The 21,179-nt window shown below is 37.6% G+C and overlaps 1 protein-coding gene across 1 annotated transcript in view; it reads right to left on the reverse strand.

The window, feature by feature from the left end:
- dcc (DCC netrin 1 receptor) overlaps positions 1-21,179 on the reverse strand; it is a 331,558-nt gene that overhangs the window by 113,945 nt on the left and 196,434 nt on the right. The window contains 1 exon segment of the mRNA XM_051948843.1: positions 14,886-14,935. Coding sequence (XP_051804803.1) covers positions 14,886-14,935 — 50 coding nt within the window.

Below are 21,179 nucleotides of genomic sequence, written 5' to 3' on the forward strand. Positions count from 1 at the left end.
TACACACAACACACACACACACACACACACACACACACACACACACAAAAGACCAGGTGGGTAAACACTCCCTGAATTCAATCTGTGATTGTTTGTTCATGTCCTCTGGGTGAGAGCTGCAATCACATTGACTGTGTGTGTGCATGTGCGTTCGTGTGTTTGTGTGTGCGTGCGTGTGCGTGCGTGCGTGCGTGCGTGCGTGCGTATGTTTTAATGCCCTCGGGGTAAAAGAAGCAATCACACGGAGGGCAGAACGTCTCTATTTGCTCTGCAACACAACAACATGCAGCAGCACACACACTATTCATTGTGTTTGTTGGAGAAAAACCAAACGGTTGTTCAGGTTTGGAGCGAACTACGTGAAAAATGCACACCGAGGAGCATCTGAGCCGTCGGTTCTTTGTCTACACATAATATTTTATGGAGTATTTCCATTCCAGACATCACTGATGAGTTTCAGAATGACAGAATGTGATCTGATTGTAAGCTGTGCTAAACAGGAAGTAGAGTGTTTTATTGTGAAGGTCCATATTTCTCTTGCCTCAGTAAAGGTCACGTCTGTCGGAACTTTCTTTAAACATCTGCTCTCTGCTGCTTTATGTTTTTATCACAACGTCAAAAACAAGATTCTATTAAACTACTGTATTAAAATTAAAATAAAACCCCTGAGGATATTCTGTCTTGACAAGAATTAACTTTGGACAGAAAATGGAACAGTTTTAATTAACTAAATCCACTCAGTTAAGAAAAAAAAGTGTAGAAAAAAGGTCATTTTTGTGTCTTGGTGTAAAGTAGAACTTTTAGATCTTTTTATGGCTGAAGAACGAACTGCTGCGTGTTCACGTTTAGAGTTTAAAATTTTTTCAGCTTCGAGTCCGAAACCAAAACTGATCTGAGAAGAGAGTTTGTCAATGTTGGTGAACTGGACAAGAAGACAGAAGGAAACCAAGACCTATGTTGACTATAAAATATACAAGAATGTGCAAAAGTTCAAGCACATTTTAGACGATTGGATTCTTAAACCCTTCAGATAATCATCTTTTCGGATAATTCATCTTCTTATTGACCTGTTTTAAAAGAAATAAGAAGCTAAAAAGTCAAATGATTCGATCCTATTGTAAATAAAATGAAAAGCAGTTGCTGGTTTGATCCTTACCAAGTTTATGGAGCAAAACATGGACGAATGAGAATAAAATACCATCTGATAATGTAGAAAGTTGGACTTTTTTTTACTATAAAATCAAAAGCAATGTGAATAAAACTTCTTTCCAAACAGATCTGCACTGAAAACAAAACTAAAAAAGTGTTTTGAGCATAACAGCAGTATTTCCTCTGTTTTTATTTAGCTGTGACAATCACAGATACATAAAAGATTGCCTGATAGATTACTATAAACAAATCTCAGTGTCTTAAAACTGCTTTCTTTTCAACGGCAAGCAGGGGGCGACACCTCCAGTTACAAAAAGACGTCTGATTTTGTAGAAATCTGATTGAAAATGTTAGAATTCTTACTTGATTTGTTACCACGATACACATTTTCTGAGTTCGTTCCTGGTCTTCGATGGCAGTTTTAAGACTTTCTGAATATGATGTTTGTTTTGGAATTCATGCTATAGTTTGGGGTAAAATAGATTATAACGGTTCAAAAAACAGTCTTAGATGTGCACTTGTTGGCTCCATATATGCTATCGAGCTAAATGCTAAATGGCTAAGGCAACAAAAGACCTCAATATGGAAAATAGTTAATATGTTTAGCTTACATACTTAAGATGTTTTCTTGTGTTTTTTTGTTTGTTTTTGTTTTGTTTTTGCTTTCAATCAAACAAGACAGGTCTTTTAAGATGAAAACTTTGTGTTTGGCAACCATAACGCTATCTTCAGCAGTGTGAAGATAACTGGTCGAGAAAAAATGTTCTGGTTTGGATGGGAGACCAACTGGAAACTTTAGAACAGCAGTAAACAATATTTCATATTCCATATTCAATCTATGGTAATAGAATCGGCAAAAGCAGACATCAGAGTCAGCGGCTGAACTCTGAAATCATCAAAAAAAAACACCCAACAACTGCTCAACAGACTGTATGTATCGCAGTCGGTATGTGAAGAACAGATTCCTGCATCTATTATTGAGATTCGTGACAAGTTGACATGAAATTGAAGTTTCTACGCAGATCTTAAAGCGACTTGAGGTTTCTAACATTGTGTGGGCTCATTTAACGGCCAATTTAAGTTCTCTTTTGTATCTGACTCTTATCTGAAGCACCGATTATTTCACACAAATAAAGATCAGTGCAGCAGGAGAAGGAGAAAAACCCTTTAAGATAAATTATTCCTCTGGAGCTGAATGTAAGACGGAAAAGAAATTGGTCAGGATCTGCTACTGATGTTATATTTAGCTCAGTTCTGTCTGGGGAAAAAGAGGAGCTCTTATTTTGAATCTTGTTTCTCTCTGGGGAACCATAAAGGAATATCTTCTGAAATGAAATGACCCCGGCAGAGTTCACATCATAGAGTCAACGATCTGTATTTGGCTGAATTAAACCGATAGAAACCAGGTTACAACATGTAAAATACAAGAATAATCAGTTCTTTCTTTTGATCCAATCACAAAAACTGAACTGATTGTAGCTTAAATTGCAGCAAAAAAGTACTATGTGGAAATTTGCTAACTTAAAAGCCGCCTGCTAGCATCGCCTTTAGCAACTAGCGACTAATGATAGGCGTTCAATACAAAAGTCCCACTGGAAAACTTCCATTTTTAGGGAGTTCATAGAGCGACGTTGGTCTTACTGCATGTACCTGACTCTTACTGTCACTAATGTTGGGTTTTACCTGTAAATATGACGTTTTTCCATCAATTGAGAGATGCTTTTTTGTCTTAGACAATCGAGTCGCCACAAAATTATGTTTTTATGCAACTAAACTGCATTTTCAGTTAAACCAGCCAACCAATCATATATTAGATGGACTTTTCACCATGGTAAGGAGGTCGGAGGGAGTCATAGGTGTCTTGGTGCCAATCTCGCCCCCAAAAACCCAGAAAATGGAAGAGATTCTTCAAATATGAACTAAAGGAGTTGCATTTTAACACAAATCTTGAGAATTTCTCTTTAACTTTAACCAAGAAATGTTGGTGTCGAACCTTCACTAAACTTCTAATATGTAAAAATGTCAAAGTGGGATATTTTCCTATATTGAAGCTGAGAAAGAGTGAAAATCAGTACTCGTACTGGTTAGCACTTTCACCTTGCAGCAAGAAGATCCCCAGTTCAAATCCCGGCCTGGGCCTGGGATCTTTCTGCATGGAGTTTGCATGTTCTCCCTGTGCATGCGTGGGTTTTCTCCGGGTACTCCGGCTTCCTCCCACAGTCCAAAAACATGCTGAGGTTAATTGGTTACTCTAAATTGTCCGTAGGTGTGAGTGTGATTGTGTGTCTGTATATGTAGCCCTGTGACAGACTGGTGACCTGTCCAGGGTGTCCCCTGCCTTCACCCGAGTCAGCTGGGATAGGCTCCAGCACCCCCCATGACCCTAGTGAGGATAAAGCGCTGTATAGAGAATGGATGGATGGATGGATGGATGACGGTCTTATCTTCTGATTGAAAGTCTGGTTCATGCCACCAACCACTTCTCCAGCCTCCTTAATTGGACTTTTTTCAATCTGGCCACCTTTTCCTACTACATACATGTCAGATATGACATTTATTTAAAAATAAAACCATGTTCTGAAGTTTAGTGGTATAGAAACGTCATATTGGCCAACTCAGCTGTGTCTACCAGGACCCAAGTGACTTACAATATTTCTATGTTTATACTAACTTAGATTACTTACTACTCGTTTTATTGTAAATACTACATTTTTGCAACTATATTTCTTCAACCAGTACCATTTGCATGTTAATTGCACAGTCTTTTGTACATTCATTTCCTTATTTTTTAAAAAAAAATGTAACGTGTGAGCTACTGAATGCCTTGAATTTCCCCAATAATAATGATTAAAGTATCTATCAGCCATCTCTTTATTGTGGAGACAGGGTTGCTTTAGTCCATCCAAGTCTTATCTGGTTTCCCAACCTGGGAAGTGATTTAGAGATGCCACTTCTGATTGAACGTTTGTTGATTGGAGTCTTCATCCATCCATTCTCTATACACCGCTTTATCCTCACTCGGGTCATGGGGGGTGCTGGAGTCTATTCCAGCTGACTCGGGTGAAGACAGGGGACACCCTGGACAGGTCACCAGTCTGTCACAGGGCTACATATACAGACACACAATCACACTCACATTCACACCTACGGACAATTTAGAGTAACCAATTAACCTCAGCATGTTTTTGGACTGTGGGAGGAAGCCGGAGTACCCGGAGAAAACCCACGCATGCACAGGGAGAACATGCAAACTCCATGCAGAAAGATCCCAGGCCCATGCCGGGACTCGAACCGGGGATCTTCTTGCTGCAAGGCAAAAGTGCTAACCACTATTCTACTGTGCAGCTGATTGGAGTCTTATTTTCTTTATTTAGTAATTTTTGTGTTGCGATAAAGCATTTTATTATCTTTTAAAGCCTGATGGTGAAGTTTGGATGCAACTGATGGAGGTTCCACGAGGCATTTCTTGCACTGCTTCCTCAAAAACCTTCATTCCAGCTGTGATTTTGCTGCTTTGTTCAGAATAACAATAGACTTCTGGCGTCTTTATTCAGTTCATGCTTCCTACTGTCACACTTTTTGGGGAAATGTTCTTCTGGAAACTTCACAAAGTCGGAATTCTAACAGGTAATGAACACTTTGGAACACTTAAACGTTCAAACGTTCCCATTATTTCCAGGTTAAAACCAGACAGATTATTAGATTGTTGGATCCCATTGACTATAAATGGAAAACATGTAAACATATGTACTGGAGATGAAAATTCAAACATGTCGGTCTGTAAAAGTGTACTTGTGACAGGATGTTCAGAGGTTCTGGATGGGTTCCGTCGAGAACAGCCCTCTGTAGAGCACATTAAGTGGACGTTTTCATAATGAATGTTTCACACTGAGCTCAGCTGGACTCTTCACAGCCGGTTCTTTTAATTAATATTTAGTCTTCAGGTGCTCCAGACAAACTCATCTGATTCCTGCAGAGACGCACCGAGAGGTTTAATCTCTCTTTAAAGATGCTGTTGGAGCAGCAGTTTCTGCAAAGTTCTACTGATGTTTTCAGCGGGACATTTTCTATTATTTTCCAGAATGTTCTTCTTAAAGGTTGTACAACGAAAGATGTTCTAAAAATGTTTGCTCATAACACTGTTGGACTGTTTTGCTCTGAGGGTTTGAGAACATTCTTCTGTTATCAATCTAGAATGTGTAGGAGGAAGTAACGTTCCACCTTAGTAAATATATCACGTTACAGGAACTTCTTACAAAGAACGTTCTGTTATCTGAGGTCTTAATAATGTCCTAGTGCCTGAACGTTGCATCAAGAACATCACTTCTCTGTTGTCATTGTTGAAATGTCTCATTGAAGAACGTTCTAAAAATGAGGTTGTTCAACAAAAAGGTGAAATGTTCTACCTTTAACATATCACCCTTCAGGAACATTTTGTATAAAATTAGTTTGAGAATGTTCCTCTGTTGTTATTTTTGAAACATTCTGTGAATATTCTATAGAAAAACATTCTAATGTGTTCCACCTTTAATATGTCACATCACAAGAAAGTTCTAAAATGTTCTGCACAAAATCATTCCGTCATTTGTATCCTTGATAACACCTTTTTGAATGTTTTTTTGAGAATGTTCTGGATGTTTTATAGAAGAACATTCTATAATGTTCCCAAAATATCTTCATAATGTTAAAAGGAAATGTTCCACCTTTGTTATCATGTCACATCTTATAGGAGAACGTTCTCTAATATGTTCCCTCAACAAAATTGGAAAATGTTCCACTTTTCTTGTATCACATTACAGGAATGTTTTAAAACGTTCTATCCTCTGAGGCCTTGATAACAACTGGAAAACGTTCTTTGAAACACTGGTTTGAGAATTTTTGTTCTTTGTTACAATACATTATGCAAATGTTTTATTAAACAATATTCCTCAACAATATCCTGAGAACATAGTAGCCAGAATGTTCCACCTATGTTAATATGTTGCAGTACAGGAACATCTTCTAAAGAACGTTCTAACATCTAAGGTCTCCATCATTTGAGTGTTAATCATGTGTTCCTCAAGAACATCCTCAAAACATCCTCAGAACATTACAGGCAGACTTTGTTTTAAACCTGCTTTAAGAATAGTTGTCAGTTGTCGTCATGAAATATTATGTGAATATTTTAGAGAGGAACGTTCTATAATGCGTTCCCTCAAGAACATCCCCAAAACACCCTCAGAACATCAGAGGCAGAATGTTCCACCTTTGTTAAAATTACATAGTACAGGAATGCTTTATAAGAATGCTGCCATCTGAGGTCTCAGGAACACCTGGAAAATGTTTTGCGAGGGTTGGTTTGAGAACGTTCCTCCTCCATTATGAAGGAACACTGTGTAAATATATTAAAGAAGAACATCCTATCACGTGTTCCCTCAAAAACATCCCCCAAAGCATCCTCAGAACATTGGAGGCAGAAAGCTGTTGTTCTGTCATCCTCCATAACATCTGGAAAATGTTTTAGATGTTGGGTTGAGAACCTTCCTTACTTGTTGTCAGGGAAAATTACGCAAATGTTTTATAGAAGAACATTTTATCACATGTTCCTTCAAGAACATCCCCAAGCATCCTCATAACATCGGAGGCAGAATGTTCTACCTATGTCACAGTACAGAAATATTTCATATAGAACGTCATCTGAGGTCTCAGGAACATCTGGAAAATGTTTTGTGAGGGTTGGTTTGAGAACGTTCCTCCTCTATTATGAAGGAACACTGTGTAAATGTTTTAAAGAAGAACATCCTATTGTGTTCCCTCATGAACACCCTCACAACATTGGAGGTAGAATGTTGTTGTTCTGCCATCTGAGGCCTCCATAACATCTGAAAAAACATCTTCAGGATGTTGGGTTGAGAACCTTCCTTACTTGTTGTCATGAAACATTATGCAAATGTTTTATAGAATGTTACATCACGTGTTCCCTCATAAACATCCTCCAAACATCCTTAGAACACGAGAGGCCAAATGTTCCACTTTTGTTAATATGTCACAGTACAGAAACATCTTATAAAATCATCCGAAACCTCAACAACATCTGGAAAATCTGAATGTTGGTTTGACAGCGCTCCTCCTTTTGTTATTATAGAACATGAGTTGGGAAAAAATGCTCTTTTTTGATCATTTCATTCAAACATTTTCTTTAAATGATCATTAGAACTCATAGGTAATGTTATCTGATGTTGAGGGAACGTTCCCTGCCTGCTGTTGTATCATCCGTCTGCTCCTAGAACCCGGTGGAACCTGGTAGAACCTCCAGTCTGACTCTGTGCTCAGCCGAGCGTCAAGCAGCTCACCAACTGGAACGATCCACCGCAGGAGCTCAGGAAATGTCACGTTTGTCTGGAAAGTCGGTCTGACAGCAAAAAGTTGACGAGTGAGAAAAAAAACAGATTCACATTTTCTATTTCAGCAACAAGCGGCAGAGAAACTGAGGACGACACGTGCACTCTCACGTGCACTGTGCATGACTGTCACAGTTAAACAGAGATCCGAATGCTGTAGTTTTTAGAGATTTTACCACTAAAATGAACTAATTCCTGCTGTGGAGTCCTTAAGGTATCAACTAAATTAGCACAACTACTGCTAACAGGATTCACTTTTGACTATTTCCTTTCCCTGATCATCACATTTATTTATTATTGGGTGGTTCCGTCTCAAATCATCACATTCTTAGAACAACTTCTGCTCTGATTTGCCTGAAATTCAGCATTTTTTTATCACACCGAAATCTGAATCTGTTTGAACAACAACATCTGTGGAACTACTAAAGATAAAAACTTGAAATTTTCTGTTATTTCTCTCTCATCATGGAGGTACATTGCAATGGTTTCTCTATCTCACTTTGTGACTTTCACTGACAAAAACAACCACTTGCGTGGAGTTATTTCATCTTAAATCTTCAGGTTCCTTCTGTTTGACCACCTCTGATTTGCTTGAAACATCTTTATCATCAACTACAGATGTTTAAAATGATATCTGTGAGATTTTAGCATCATTTATCAAATACTTTCTAAGATGAATGCTATTGAAATCTCCCCGTTGACCCACTTTCAGCAGTTTTTTTTCTCATGTTGAAATCTGAGTCTGTCTGAACAACAATATCTGAGGAACTATTAAAGATAAAAACCTGAAATCTTCTCTGTTATTTCTCATGATGGAAGATACAATGTTGTGGTTTCTCTATCTTGTTTTTGGCTTAAAAAATATTCTCACAAAGTCAGCTGAGAAAAACAACCTTTTGAGTTGAGTTATTCCACCTCAAATCTTCAGATTCCTTTGTCTCAACCACCTCTGATTTACTGGAAACATCTTTATCATCCACTACAGATATTTAAAATGATATGTTTGAAATTTTAGCCGAACCCAACTTGGACAGGGCTAAGAATATAATGTTGAACCTAAACAATGGTATGGGAATAGTTTTCTGTTTGTTTTGAGGTAAGTACTGTCTGAAAAAACTAGCATGGTTGCTAATTACAATACTAACCTTCAGCAAAACTTGCAATTTTCAGTGTGCTACATTGCTTCTTGGAGGTTGTTGTTCATTCATCAGTAAAAAAGAAAGACCTATCCCCATAATCTACTTCTAGTAAGTCAAACTAGCAATATATCAACATACATTACCGTTCAAAAGTTTGGGGTCACTTAGAAATGTCCTTATTTCTAAAAGAAAACAATTTTTTTCAATGAAAATAGCATTAAATGAATGATAAATCTAGTGTAGACTTTGTTAATGTGCTAAATAACTATGCTAGCTGGAAATGGCTGATTTTTAATGGAATATCTCCATAGGGGTACAGAGGAACATTTCCAGCAACCATCACTCCTGTGTTCTAATGCTACATTGTGTTAGCTAATGGTGTTGAAAGGCTCACAGATGATTAGACATGAATAAAAGTGTGAGTTTTCATGGAAAACATGGAATTGTTTGGGTGACCCCAAACATTTGTATGGTAGTGTATTAGTCTCACACAATCAGACCATTCCATAGGACTGACTCTGTAGAATGGTCTGAATACACCTCATCATTATTATGCTTTATTAAGAAGAAAGAAGATCTGACGTGTTTTTATGTCTTGAATGTCTTTTTTGTTTTGAGACAAATACTATCTGAAAAAACTAGCATGGAATATCTCCATAGGGGTACAGAGGAACATTTCCAGCAACCATCACTCCTGTATTCTAATGCCACATTGTGTTAGCTAATGGCGTTGAAAGGCTCACTGATGATTAGACAGTAGTGTTTCTGCCTTTAAGTTTTGAATAGCACTAATAACAGTCAATCTGAGTGTTGAAGCAAAACCAACAAAAACTAGTTCAGTCCATCGCCCTGAGCTGCTACTACAACACAACTTTAAATCTGCTGCATCTTCATCCTCCAATTATTATTGTCACTACGACTCCCCGCCGCTCAGAGCTTCGTATTCTGATAGTTGGAGTGACGACACCAAACATAAGAGCCGATTGAAGTGAAACAACCCCGCCGGCCGGTTCAGGCAGTTCTTCCAAGACGCACTTTGCATTATTAGCAGGTTTTAGCCGTCGGTGCTCGTAGCGTTTCATTAGTCTGACTCTGGATCTGGGTTCCCCCGCAGGATAAGTTATTATATTCGCCCCCTGTTGAGTTGAGCTTGGAGTTTCCATGCTGTGGAGTGACGAGGTCAGATGTTTACATGCACTTTAATATGATAATAAAGTAAATGCAGGCTGTTGGCTGCAGTGAAATATAACAACAGAGGTTTGTTTAATGGTGATTTTTAGAGAAGAGAAGGCTGGAACTCCATGGAGACATCAAGAAGGAGGAGGAATACATCTTCTTGTCTTCTCCAAGTTGAACTAATCAGCAGTTTTTCAGAAATAAACAGAAACACCGACACTAGAGGAGGCATTTATCCCCTTAAGAAAGACCTGAAGGAGGTTCAGGGTGCAAGAAAACGGCCTCCAAGTTCCTGCAGTGACAAACCAAGAACTGGTCAGTTCTAATAAAGTCTTAAAGAGAACGTTTTAGACCCACAAGGTTAAAAGTTGACGAAGATAATATGTTTTAACATTCAGAGGATGTTTGAAGGATGTTGTCTGCTTATGTTCTACAATAACAAAAGAAAAAACAACATTCAAAAGATGTTTTCAAGATGTTCTCAAGGCCTCAGAAGACAGAATCTGTTTTTGTAAAAGGTTCCTGTGATAAATTAACAGAAGTGGAACATTTTGTCTACAGTGTTCTGAGGATGTTTTACTGATGTTGCTCTATAAAATGTTCCAACAATGTTTTATAATAACAAAGGAAGGACGTTCTCAGTGCAACATTCAAGAAAAGGCTAAGATGTTCTTAATCTCTCAGAAGACAGAGTCTGTTTTTATAAAACGCTTCCGTAACAAAAGAGAACATTTTGCTTGCAACATTCTGAGGATGTTTTGTTGATGTTGCGCTTGACAGCATTCTTCTATAAAAGGTTCCCACAATACATAATCCACAAAGGAAGGACATTCTCAATGAAACATTCAACAAATGGTTCCAGACGTTTTTGAGGTCTTAGAAGACAGAATCTGTTTTCAGAAAAGGTTCCTGATAAATTATCAAAAGTGGAACATTTTGCTTGCAATGTTCCGAGAATGTTTTGTTGATGTTGCTGTTGAGAACGTTCTTCTATAAAATGTTCTCATAACGATACATAACAAAGGAAAAACGTTCTCCATGCAATAAGTGGCAATAATCTAAAACCATTTTTAGAATATCTTCAGAGAACTTTATCATGCCTTAAAGAAGAACATCCTAAAAATAAACTTCCCACTGAAAATGCTACTAGAACTTCTCTGAACGTTTGTAAAATGTCTTTAAAACAAGAAAGGTGTGGTTGGAGAGCAGTTAAACTGTGCTGGCACCAAAGCCTTCTGGGACATCGTTCGTTAGAGCCAAAAATGTAACATTCAAAAAGTGTCTTAAGAGCAATTGTAGAAAGTCTCTAGAGAACGTTATTCTGTCTTTGTGTGAAAACACTACCAGAACTCTCTCAGAACATTACTAGAACTAAAATATTCCTAGTTGGGAATGTTTTGATTCTTTGAAGATTTTGTTTCTTGAAATTCTCCTTCATGTGAGGAGGTTTTCTCTTCAATTTAACTAAAACTGTCTTTGTTACTGTAAATGGAAGCTGAATACCAACATAAAGACGCTGCAGGAGGCAGAATATTGAATCCTTGCCGGCTTTGTTTTCTGACTTTTAACCTCCACACAGAAGCAGAAACTTTATAATTGAAGACACAAAGTAAGAAGTTCTGTCAGGGGCAGCAGCAGGAAAACAAACATTAGATTTATAATTAGGAAAAACAGAGCAGAACCTCCTCAGAACCAGTGTTTTTTCTGTTTAAACCTCCCTCCAGATCCGGTTCTACCTCCTTCATCTGCCCATCCAGAGCCTCAGATCTTCCACTCTGCGTCTACATTATACATCACAAACGGCAGAGTCGCCTTGAAGGCAGCCAACAGCTTAAAGAGAGTTCGCTCCACTTCATTGTCCCGCAGAAGGAAATTCTCCTGCAGCGCCATTAAAAATACAACAAAAGACGTGTGGATGTTCTCCAGCCGTTCCATCATCAAGAACATCCACTTTACAATGAGAACATAGGGTTCTGTATGTTGGTAAATTACTGTACAGCATGACAGGAACAGAATTTCACTCAATACCAACTGGAACTAATTTGAAAAGCTGTGATTTTCTGGCAGTTAGAGCTTCAAAAACTACTGTAGAACAACAGGACATAACCACCCCAAAAAACTGTAATGTTCCATGAAGAATAATGAGCTACACTGAGAACATGAGGTTCTGTATGTTTTTGAATTACAGTAAAATAGACTAAGGATAGATTTCAGCTTCATATTATTAAATAAAATGAAGTTTTGTGAAAAAAAAGGGGGGGGGGGGGGTAATTGGGTAACAGTCTAATAACGTTACCACCAAAGATTTTTGGAACATGTTTAGTCATTCCACCTTTAAGAAGAACATTCTAGGAACTAAAAATTTATGAAGAACTTTCTAGAACTAAGAGAAAACTTCCCATTGAAAACGTCCTTAGAACTTCAGAGAACTTTCTTAGAACATTTCTAGAACAAAACAAAAGAATCTAGCTTGGGATGGTCTACAATATTTTTACAACATCTATAGTTGTTCTACCCACTGTCAAAACCATTAGAACTTCAGAGAACCTTCTTAGAACATTGTTAGAACAGAAAACGTGTGGCTGAGTAACTGTCAAACAATGTTATCAGGAAAAGATTTATGGAACATCTATAGTTATCCAACCTTTAAGAACTTTCAAGGAAATAAGAGAAAACTTCCCACTGAAAACATGACTAGAACTTCTCAGAATTTTCTGAGAACAAAAAAATTCTGGTTGGTAAACCGTCAAACAATGGTATCATCAAAGATTTTTGGAACATCTTTGGTTATCCTACCTTTAAGAAGAACATTCTATGACCTAAAAGAAAAACTACTACTGCAAAAATCACTAGAACTTCTCAGAACTTTATCAGAACATTTTCAGAACCAAAAATTCTGTTTATAAGGTCTTTAGTTATCTGATCTTAAAGAGGAACATTCCGGGATCTAAAACAAACCCTTTCACTGGAAACACTACCAGAATCTTCCAGAACCTTCTTAAAACGTTTATTGAAAAAGGAAAATCTAATTGGGTGTAATGTTATAACCAAAGATTTTTAGAATGTCTTTAGTTATCTGACCTTTAAGAAGAATTTTGTTGGAACTAAAAGAAAACCTACTCCTGTAAACACCATTAGAACCTCAGAGAACTTCCTTAGAACATTTTCAGAACCAATAACTCTGCCTGGGTAACACTCTAATAAAGTTATTAACCAACATTTTCACAACATGTTTAGTTATCCGACCTTAAATAAGAACTTTCCAGGAACTAAAAGAAACCCTCCCACTGCACACATTACTGAAACGTTCTAGCTGTTGAACATACTAGAATCCAGTCATGTGGACCTTTATCTAACACCAGGATTGACGTACAGTACATCTCCAGCTCTCACTTATCATGAGTCTCTCAGCTCTGACATCAGCGATCGATCAGCCTCGACCTGATGGCAGAAATATCAATCTGACGCCGGACAGAAACTAAATGAGGTCAACTCTCCACAGACGGTCCGAGGCTTCTATTTACCGACATAAATTATGAGCCGCTCGCTCCCAAACATTCATCATTTTCTGCTGCTGCTGCCTTCAGAGTGGAAGCTGATTACACAAACATCTGATGAAACCGGCTGAAAGAAGGTGATTTCTGAAAATACCTGAGCAGAAAGTCGAAGTGGAGGCTTTCAGAGAGGACTAGAAGGTGTTTCTGCTCCACAGCTCAGCAGGAGCTCCATTCAGAGGAAACCAAACATGGATACTAAGCAGATTAGACTGAATTTAGCTAAATGGGAGAGCTGGTTCTGCTTTTTGAGGTTGTCGCTGTGAGCTTTTTCCCAAAGTAGCTGCTTGTAGTGACAGAATTAATTAATTTTATGTTTTTGTGCATTTCAGACATTCAGCAGTATCACAAAGGCAAAAAATTAAAAAATAAAAACTCATAATGAAAAAAAATAAACACAAATAAAACTGAAATTGACGAGGAGGAAGTTAGCTTACCGACTTCTACATGTCCGTACATCTTACTGTTTCCTGTTTGCATCAAACCTTTTCTACCTCTTAAGAAACCAAAAGAACACCTTCCTTGTTCAACATAAGTTTTTTTTGTAAATATTCTTTAATTGTTTTGTCATTTTGTTTAGTTTGGTTCTGTTCAAAAACTCATCTTTCACAAGGTTTGAGAAAAATGGTAAAGCTCTTCTGAAAGTGTTTTAGCTAGCACTAAAGGCACCAAAACTTAGCTTTTTTTTTAAACCATTTTTCCTAATCGAGGTATCATTTTGTTCATTAAATGGTCAGAAATAACAGAAGACCAATCCAACCACCGGTTTGAGCTAATTGGGAAGTTAGTCTGATTTTAATTATGTTCATTTGTATTCATACTCTACTGTAGTACTTTTAGTCGCTGCTGCAAGACAAGTTTTCCCTAAAATTACAACTTAAAACACGATGATTCTCAGTTTTATCTACAAAAACCAACTTTATGTCGCGGCACAAATCCCAGAATGCTTCATTTGTCTTCTTTGTTGGTGTCTTTTGTGGTCATTACTTTTGTTTTACGACTAAAAATGTCTGTTTTTGTGTGGAATATGTGTGAATTAGACCATGAAAATTAGCCGCCTCGTCCTCCACGCTGCCTCCGTCACATAAATCACACCAGCAGCTTGGACAGTAAACACAGGAAAGCTAAATGAGCTGGGAATGTGAGCGTTTAAAAAAAATGTATTTATGCACGTTTTAGGTTCCCATCAATCAGTAAAATGAGGCCAGATCGCCAGAGAGCAACAGCTGACTGATGGAAGTGTCACCAGTCAGATGTGTGTCAGAATAAACAGCAATCAGTCACTTTCAGGACGAGGAAACCTGGGAAATCCGCCATGAAACGCAGAGTTCTGCAAAGGCTCAGGCCGCCGAGGGAAACGACAAAACATCCATCTTAAAATGAGCCAACAAAGACCCGAAGTGAGACAGTTTCCAGATGATAAAAGCTGCTTTTTCACCATGAATGGAGCAGTTTGTTCAGATAGAAGTATGAAAGTCTGAACTCACCCTGGACAGGACAACCTCTAAGGTGATGTTCTGAGGAGCAGCGCTGGGAACTGCAGACAAAAAAAACCCACAGAAAAACGGTTAGAAAAACTAAAACTAAAACACAGAAACCAAAAGCAAAACCAACATTAGCTCACTTACAGGATGTGAGGCAAATTAAACATGGAAATTGTGGCATACATGTACAGAATGTCATACGTCTCATACGTACACATTCTGAAAACACTGATACCAAACCTCCTTATCAAGGAGACCAAAACACATTTTAATCTGATGAACCATTGGGGTAAAAAAAATATGTAAAAAAATTATCAGAATTTATCCTGTAGTAATGATAGGCTATTATTCATGTAATCCAAATGATAATGCTGTTTATAATTTCATTTATTCAACCATTAATCAGGAAACTGATGAAAATTGACAACTGTTCCACTGCTCGTTCTGATTAACCCTCCTGTCGTCCTGCGGGTCAAAACTGATCCGTTTGAAAGTTTGAAAATGTGGAAAAATACATGTTTTCACAGTGAAACTTCTGATGTCCACATTTTCAACATTTATGGGAAATCTTTGAATATTTTTTGGTGGAAAAAAAGAAATGTTAAAAATGTTTAAGAACATTCACAAAAAGAATCAACCAAAATCCAGTGAATTTCACTGGATTTTGGTTGATTCTTATGTGAATGTTCTCAAAGAAAATATAAGTTTTACTGATATATATGTAGTCACTTTAGATATTTTTAGGATATTTTTTGGAAGATTTTTATTAATTTTTTGAAACTATTTACAAGAATTTTCTGCCAAATTTGGGGGATTTTTAAAAATATAACTTTTCAGGGAAACTTTTAAGGAATTATTGGAATTTTCCTCCTGAAGGTTTTGCAAATTTTCTGAAATTTGGGGAATTTTTTGCTGAATTTTTAGATTTTTTTTTTTTTTTTTTTACAGACAAGGAAACGATATTCTTTGGTTACAGGATTTCTGCAAAAATGTTCCTCCATTCTTCGAGATTTTATTGTTTTTTCCCTTTAAAATACCACAAAGGTGTTCAGTTTTGGTTCACGTCAAACAACATGTTTGTTCCTAAGGGGCGGCATGGTTCAGTGGGTAGAGTGGCCGTCTCGCAACCGGAGGGTTGCGGTTCGATCCTCGGCCCGTCGTGCTCATGTCGAGGTGTCCCTGAGCAAGACACCTAACCCCTAATTGCTCCTGGTGGGTTGTGGTTAGCGCCTTGCATGGCAGCTCCCGCCGTGAATGGGTGAATGTGATGTATCATGTAAAGCGCTTTGGATAAAAGTGCTATATAAATACAACCATTTAGGTCACATTTTCCTCCTTTGTTCTTCACTGTCAGGACGATTCATGCATTCACTGTGGTGGTCAACAAACATGCTGGACTCTATCTGAGTACAACGAGTTATTTTGTTTTTATCCAATTAAATAACATGTACCCAACATACGTGTTCTTTAGCAGTGTTTACAGTTTAATAGCAAACAAGAGGTATTCTTTTCTTGGATGTAGATGCTGATATGAATTATGTAAATGTTTGATGGCATTTATTTCCATTTCGTATGTAATTTGTCATGCAAATGTTTGCTTGTTCAAGGAAATTCTCCCATTTAAACTCATCTGAAGCACATAACTAAGTAAAAACTTAGAGTTGTCAAAGATTGATGCTTTTCTGTTTTGAATGAGCTGGTCGAGCAGTGTCTCCCTATTTTCAGTCTTTAGACTAACTTTTTTCCTCTTTTAAATGCCCCAAATTTGTTTGATTGGGTTCAGGTACTCGCTGAGGTCATAGTTTTCACTTTGTGCTTCACTGTTAGGACTATTCATTCACTGTGGTAGTCAACAAATAGTCTGGATGGATGATATAGACCATGCAAATGTTTAATTTGTTCTAGGAAATCTCTGGTTTACTCCCATCTTAAGGATAGAAATATATACAAAACAGTTAGGAAGTTGTCGAAGATGTATGTTTTTCTGTTTCCATGTAGCTATGCTAGCAGTTTCCCCCTATCTTCAGTCTTTATGCTAAGCTAGGCTAACCATTTCACAGCCTAAACCTATGAAAATTTAATGTGTCAGTCTGGACCTCATAAAGGGGTAGCTTGTTTATTATTTTTTTCTCTTTAAAATACTACAAAGGTATTCTGTTTCGGTTCAAGGAAGGTAATATGTTTGCCCAGGTCACAGCTTTTTATTTTGTTCTTCACTGTCAGGACTATCCATTCACTGTGGTTGTCAGCAAACATGCTGGACTAATTGTGAGCATCGATGAATACATCTTGGTTTTATTAAACCAAAGAATGAGCTCCCAGTATTCATCAGGCTTCATTTCATGTTCTAAAAACATTTGAGGCTGGTCCTGGATGGAGAGGATGCTAATGTTTTTTTTCAAGGACATATTCTTGTTTACCTAAATCTGAAGCACATAAATAAATAAAAACAGTTTTGGAGCTGTTGAAGACTGATGCTTTTCTGTTTCCCTGTAGCTGGGCTAGCAGTGTCCCCCTACTTTCAGTCTTTATGCTAAGCTAGGCTAACCATATCACAGACTGCACCTATAGAACACCATCATGCATCACTGTGGGCCTGAGAACATCATAAACATTAGCTTTTTCTATTGTTTTTTTTTTTTACAGTGTTGGCTGAGTGCTGAGCCGACTTTGTTTGGCGTCAGCTCACTGATGTCAATCAATCATTGTGATGACATCAGGACAGACAGGAAGTGGATGGACGGACGCCGTGACAGCGTTCAGCCACTGAGATCTGAGCGTGTCGCTGCAGCAAAACAAGATTAGCGACGCAGGCATGACAGGTGTCGCTAAAAAAAACACACAAACCACATCCGTCTGAAGCAGTTTGACATTTTCTGAAGTCGGTCCCGGTTTCAAGATCTTAAAAATCTGACTCTACTTCACAAGAACGACCCCAAACAAACACAAAATAAAGAATAAGACGATTAAGAAGGAAGCAAGGAAGAAGAAGACAGTAGAAATGATGGAAAAGAGTAAGAAAGAAGAAGATGGAAGAAAGAAATAGGAGCTGCAGACAAAAACAAAAACGCAAAGGAAAAACGGCAAAATACCGGACGGGGTAAACACAAGACAAAGACAAACCAGGAAGACGGAGACATAAAAAAATAAGATGATGTCGGCGGAGACGAAGTGCGACGTTAGGAAGTGGTCCTGTTTGAGTGAGTCATCCAATCAGATGCCTGATTAACTGTCTGCAGCTTATCTATTGATTCAGCTGCTGGGTGCCTGTGTGTGTTTTATTGTGGATTCAATTAGCCCACAAGTCAGCCGTTATCGCCGAGACGCAGCCGGAAGACGCACAATGCAGCATGTGTCGCTTCACGTTAGTGTTAATGCTGCCGCGGCTGGACGGACGCCTCCGATCGGTCTTCACTGGAAGTTTATTAACGGCAGCATCCTTCTGCATCCACGGATTTTTTACTGTTGCTCCTTTTCAGCCAACCAATCCTATGTTAGATGAGGTGGGACTTGTTGCCCTGGAAACCCAATAAATGGAGGCTTTAACCATGTAGTGAAAGAGCTAAACCCAATGCTGCTTCTAGCATGTGAAAAGGTCCAACAAAGCATGAATGAGTGAACTACATTTAATTAAAGTGTCTGACTGTGAAGCCTAGCAACTGATGTAAGAGTTGAAGAAAGTAAACAAGAGTACTAAACATATTAGATGTGATTTAGCTAAATGGGAGTGTTGGCTTTTTTGTTTTTTGCATTGGTTTTGAGTTCTCAGTTCAACAAGATTTATCTTTAAAAGCATGTTTGAGGTTGTTGCTGTGAGGTTTTTCCCAAATTGCCTGCTTGTAGTGACAGAATTATTAATAAGTTTTATGTTTTTTGTGTCTTTCACAGTCTTTCACAGGGTTTGAGAAAAATGGCAAAGGTCTTTTGGAGGTGTTGGAGGTTTTTTAGCTAGCAGTAATTAAAGGAAAAATTAACAGAAATTGGCTTGTTTTCCTAATCGAGATGTCATTTACTCAAGTATTCCTGATATTTTTGCTCATTAAATGATCAGCAATAACAGGAAACACACAGATTTTGGTCAAACAAGGTAAGACTGATATCTTACTGTTTCCTGCTCGTGTCAAACCTTTAATGTCTCTGAAGAAACCCCAAGAACACCTTTACTGTTCAGCATTATTAGATTTATTTTCAAGCTGTCTTTTCTTGTTTTCACCATTTTGAGATTGTCATTAAGGCTGTTCCATGAGTTTGGTTCTTTTCAGAAACTCAGATATGGTAAAGGTCTTTTGGAAGTGTTGGAGGTTTTTGACTAGCACAAAAATGACAAAAAAAAAAAGCTTTGTAACCAGTTTTCCTGAATGTAGTGTCATTAACTCCAGTATTAGTGATATATTTGTTCATTAAATGGTCAGAAATAACAGAAAACATGCATAGATTTTACATCATATGAGATAGGATGGACTCAAAACCACCGATGGTGTCTGGTTGTGAAACCCAGAAACTGGTGTTTTATCCGCCCACCGTCCACCCCAACAACCTCCTGTTGACTTTGATGCCGGTCATAAATGGGGAGATCCATTTAAAAACAAATCAGCTCCAGGTGAACTTAATTGGGGAACATTTGGGTTGTGGGCTAGTTTGCTGGATCATTTTATAGTTCTGTTTAGATGCCTTTCATTTAAAAAAAGGTCAAGTTTTCATTTTGTACGTCGTCTAAACAGGATTTTTACAAGCACCAATTACAAATTTTCTCTCTTCTTTTGTTTAATTTTGGAAATAATCGAGCATTCCCGTGAAAGGAAAGTGGAGTAAAAATAATTTTGACTTTCGTATACATCCTGCATACACAGCAAAGACGGAAAACCACATTTCAGTTTAATATTTGCAGGCATAGACTCAGAACTGAAGAATCTTCTTGGATGGAGGTCTTCAAAAAGAGAAATCTATTAGCTTTCTAGTGAAGCTCCTCAGATCCCCGTGACCTGGATGACTGAAAATCTAGTCTCAGACTTCCGTTATCTTTAGAATCTTAATTCAAACTACCCCAAATACGGGGAAAAACCTGCTGTTTCTGTAAAAAACCTGCAACACACTTGATCATTTCCATGTTTCTCTTGTGACTTATGTTCATATTCTATAACTAAGTCTGTCATTGGTCAGATGCTCCATCACAGCACATAAATTATTCCAGATTCATCTAAAGCATAATTAAGAATGCACAATTTAGTTCTCTGGGAATGTTGTGGAGACTTAACCAGCAAAACCACAAGACAGGAAGCTTCAGTTTTACCTGTTGTAATATTTCAGAGTACAATAGTCAACTACTGACATATGAATATAGCATAAAGTGAAACTAGCAGCTTGATATTTGTAGCTAAATGCAAAACGTACAGTCATGGAATAGAACATTTCTCAACATTTTGACTTGCATTCCTTGTAAAAGTTTCTTTTTATTTGAATTTTTGAGAAATTTATGGGCTTTTTTTAAGCCTTTAACTAGTTTTGCCTGATTTACCAGATGTAGACTGCAGATACGAGCCTGGCATTGGACTTTATGTGGCTTTTCCTCCCCTTTAACCAGCTTCCACACTAAAAATGTCAACTTTTGCAGAGGATTTAAATCTTGTAGCCCTGCTGTTTTTATTTTTCCATGATTTTGCAGTGAAAAATGAGCCCACGGTGACTAAAACAGTTTGGAGTTCAGGGAGTTTAAATCACACCAACATCTGTTATGTGATAGAAGCTCTTTAATATCTGTATTAGCTCATTAAGTGAATGGTGTCAGTTTGAACTTCCTGGTTTCATTTCTGTCTGCAGAGGACGGATTAAGGTCGAATCAATAAAACAGATGATTCCGTTGGAGTACGTCTGTTGAATGCATCTCTCACACTATCTCTGTAATCATGTATTTCAGTCTGTTCTTTATTCATTGTAAGAGAGCTACTTTTAAATTGTATTCATGTTGATTCAGATTAACTTTATTGGTCCTACGCTGGGGAAATTTAGAAAAGGCAACTTCAATTTGCCAAACTCCAGGACGAGAGTTCTGAGATTTCCTTGAAATAGAGAAATAATTATTGGTTTAGTTCTACTGTTACCATACATTTTGTTATCCTAATGTCATTTTTGTGGAATTTCTCTGACTCAAACATCAAACATTTTTTAAAAATATATTTCATGCGTTTTATTTCCATCACTTTAACAATTTTGTGTCTCAACTCAACAAAACATCTGGTCACCATTTCCATCCATATATATTGTGCTTGAATATAGCAAACATGTCTGTTAGGCCTATAT

The sequence above is a fragment of the Acanthochromis polyacanthus genome, chromosome 5, assembly GCF_021347895.1.
Source record: "Acanthochromis polyacanthus isolate Apoly-LR-REF ecotype Palm Island chromosome 5, KAUST_Apoly_ChrSc, whole genome shotgun sequence".
Taxonomy (NCBI): Eukaryota; Metazoa; Chordata; class Actinopteri; family Pomacentridae; genus Acanthochromis; species Acanthochromis polyacanthus.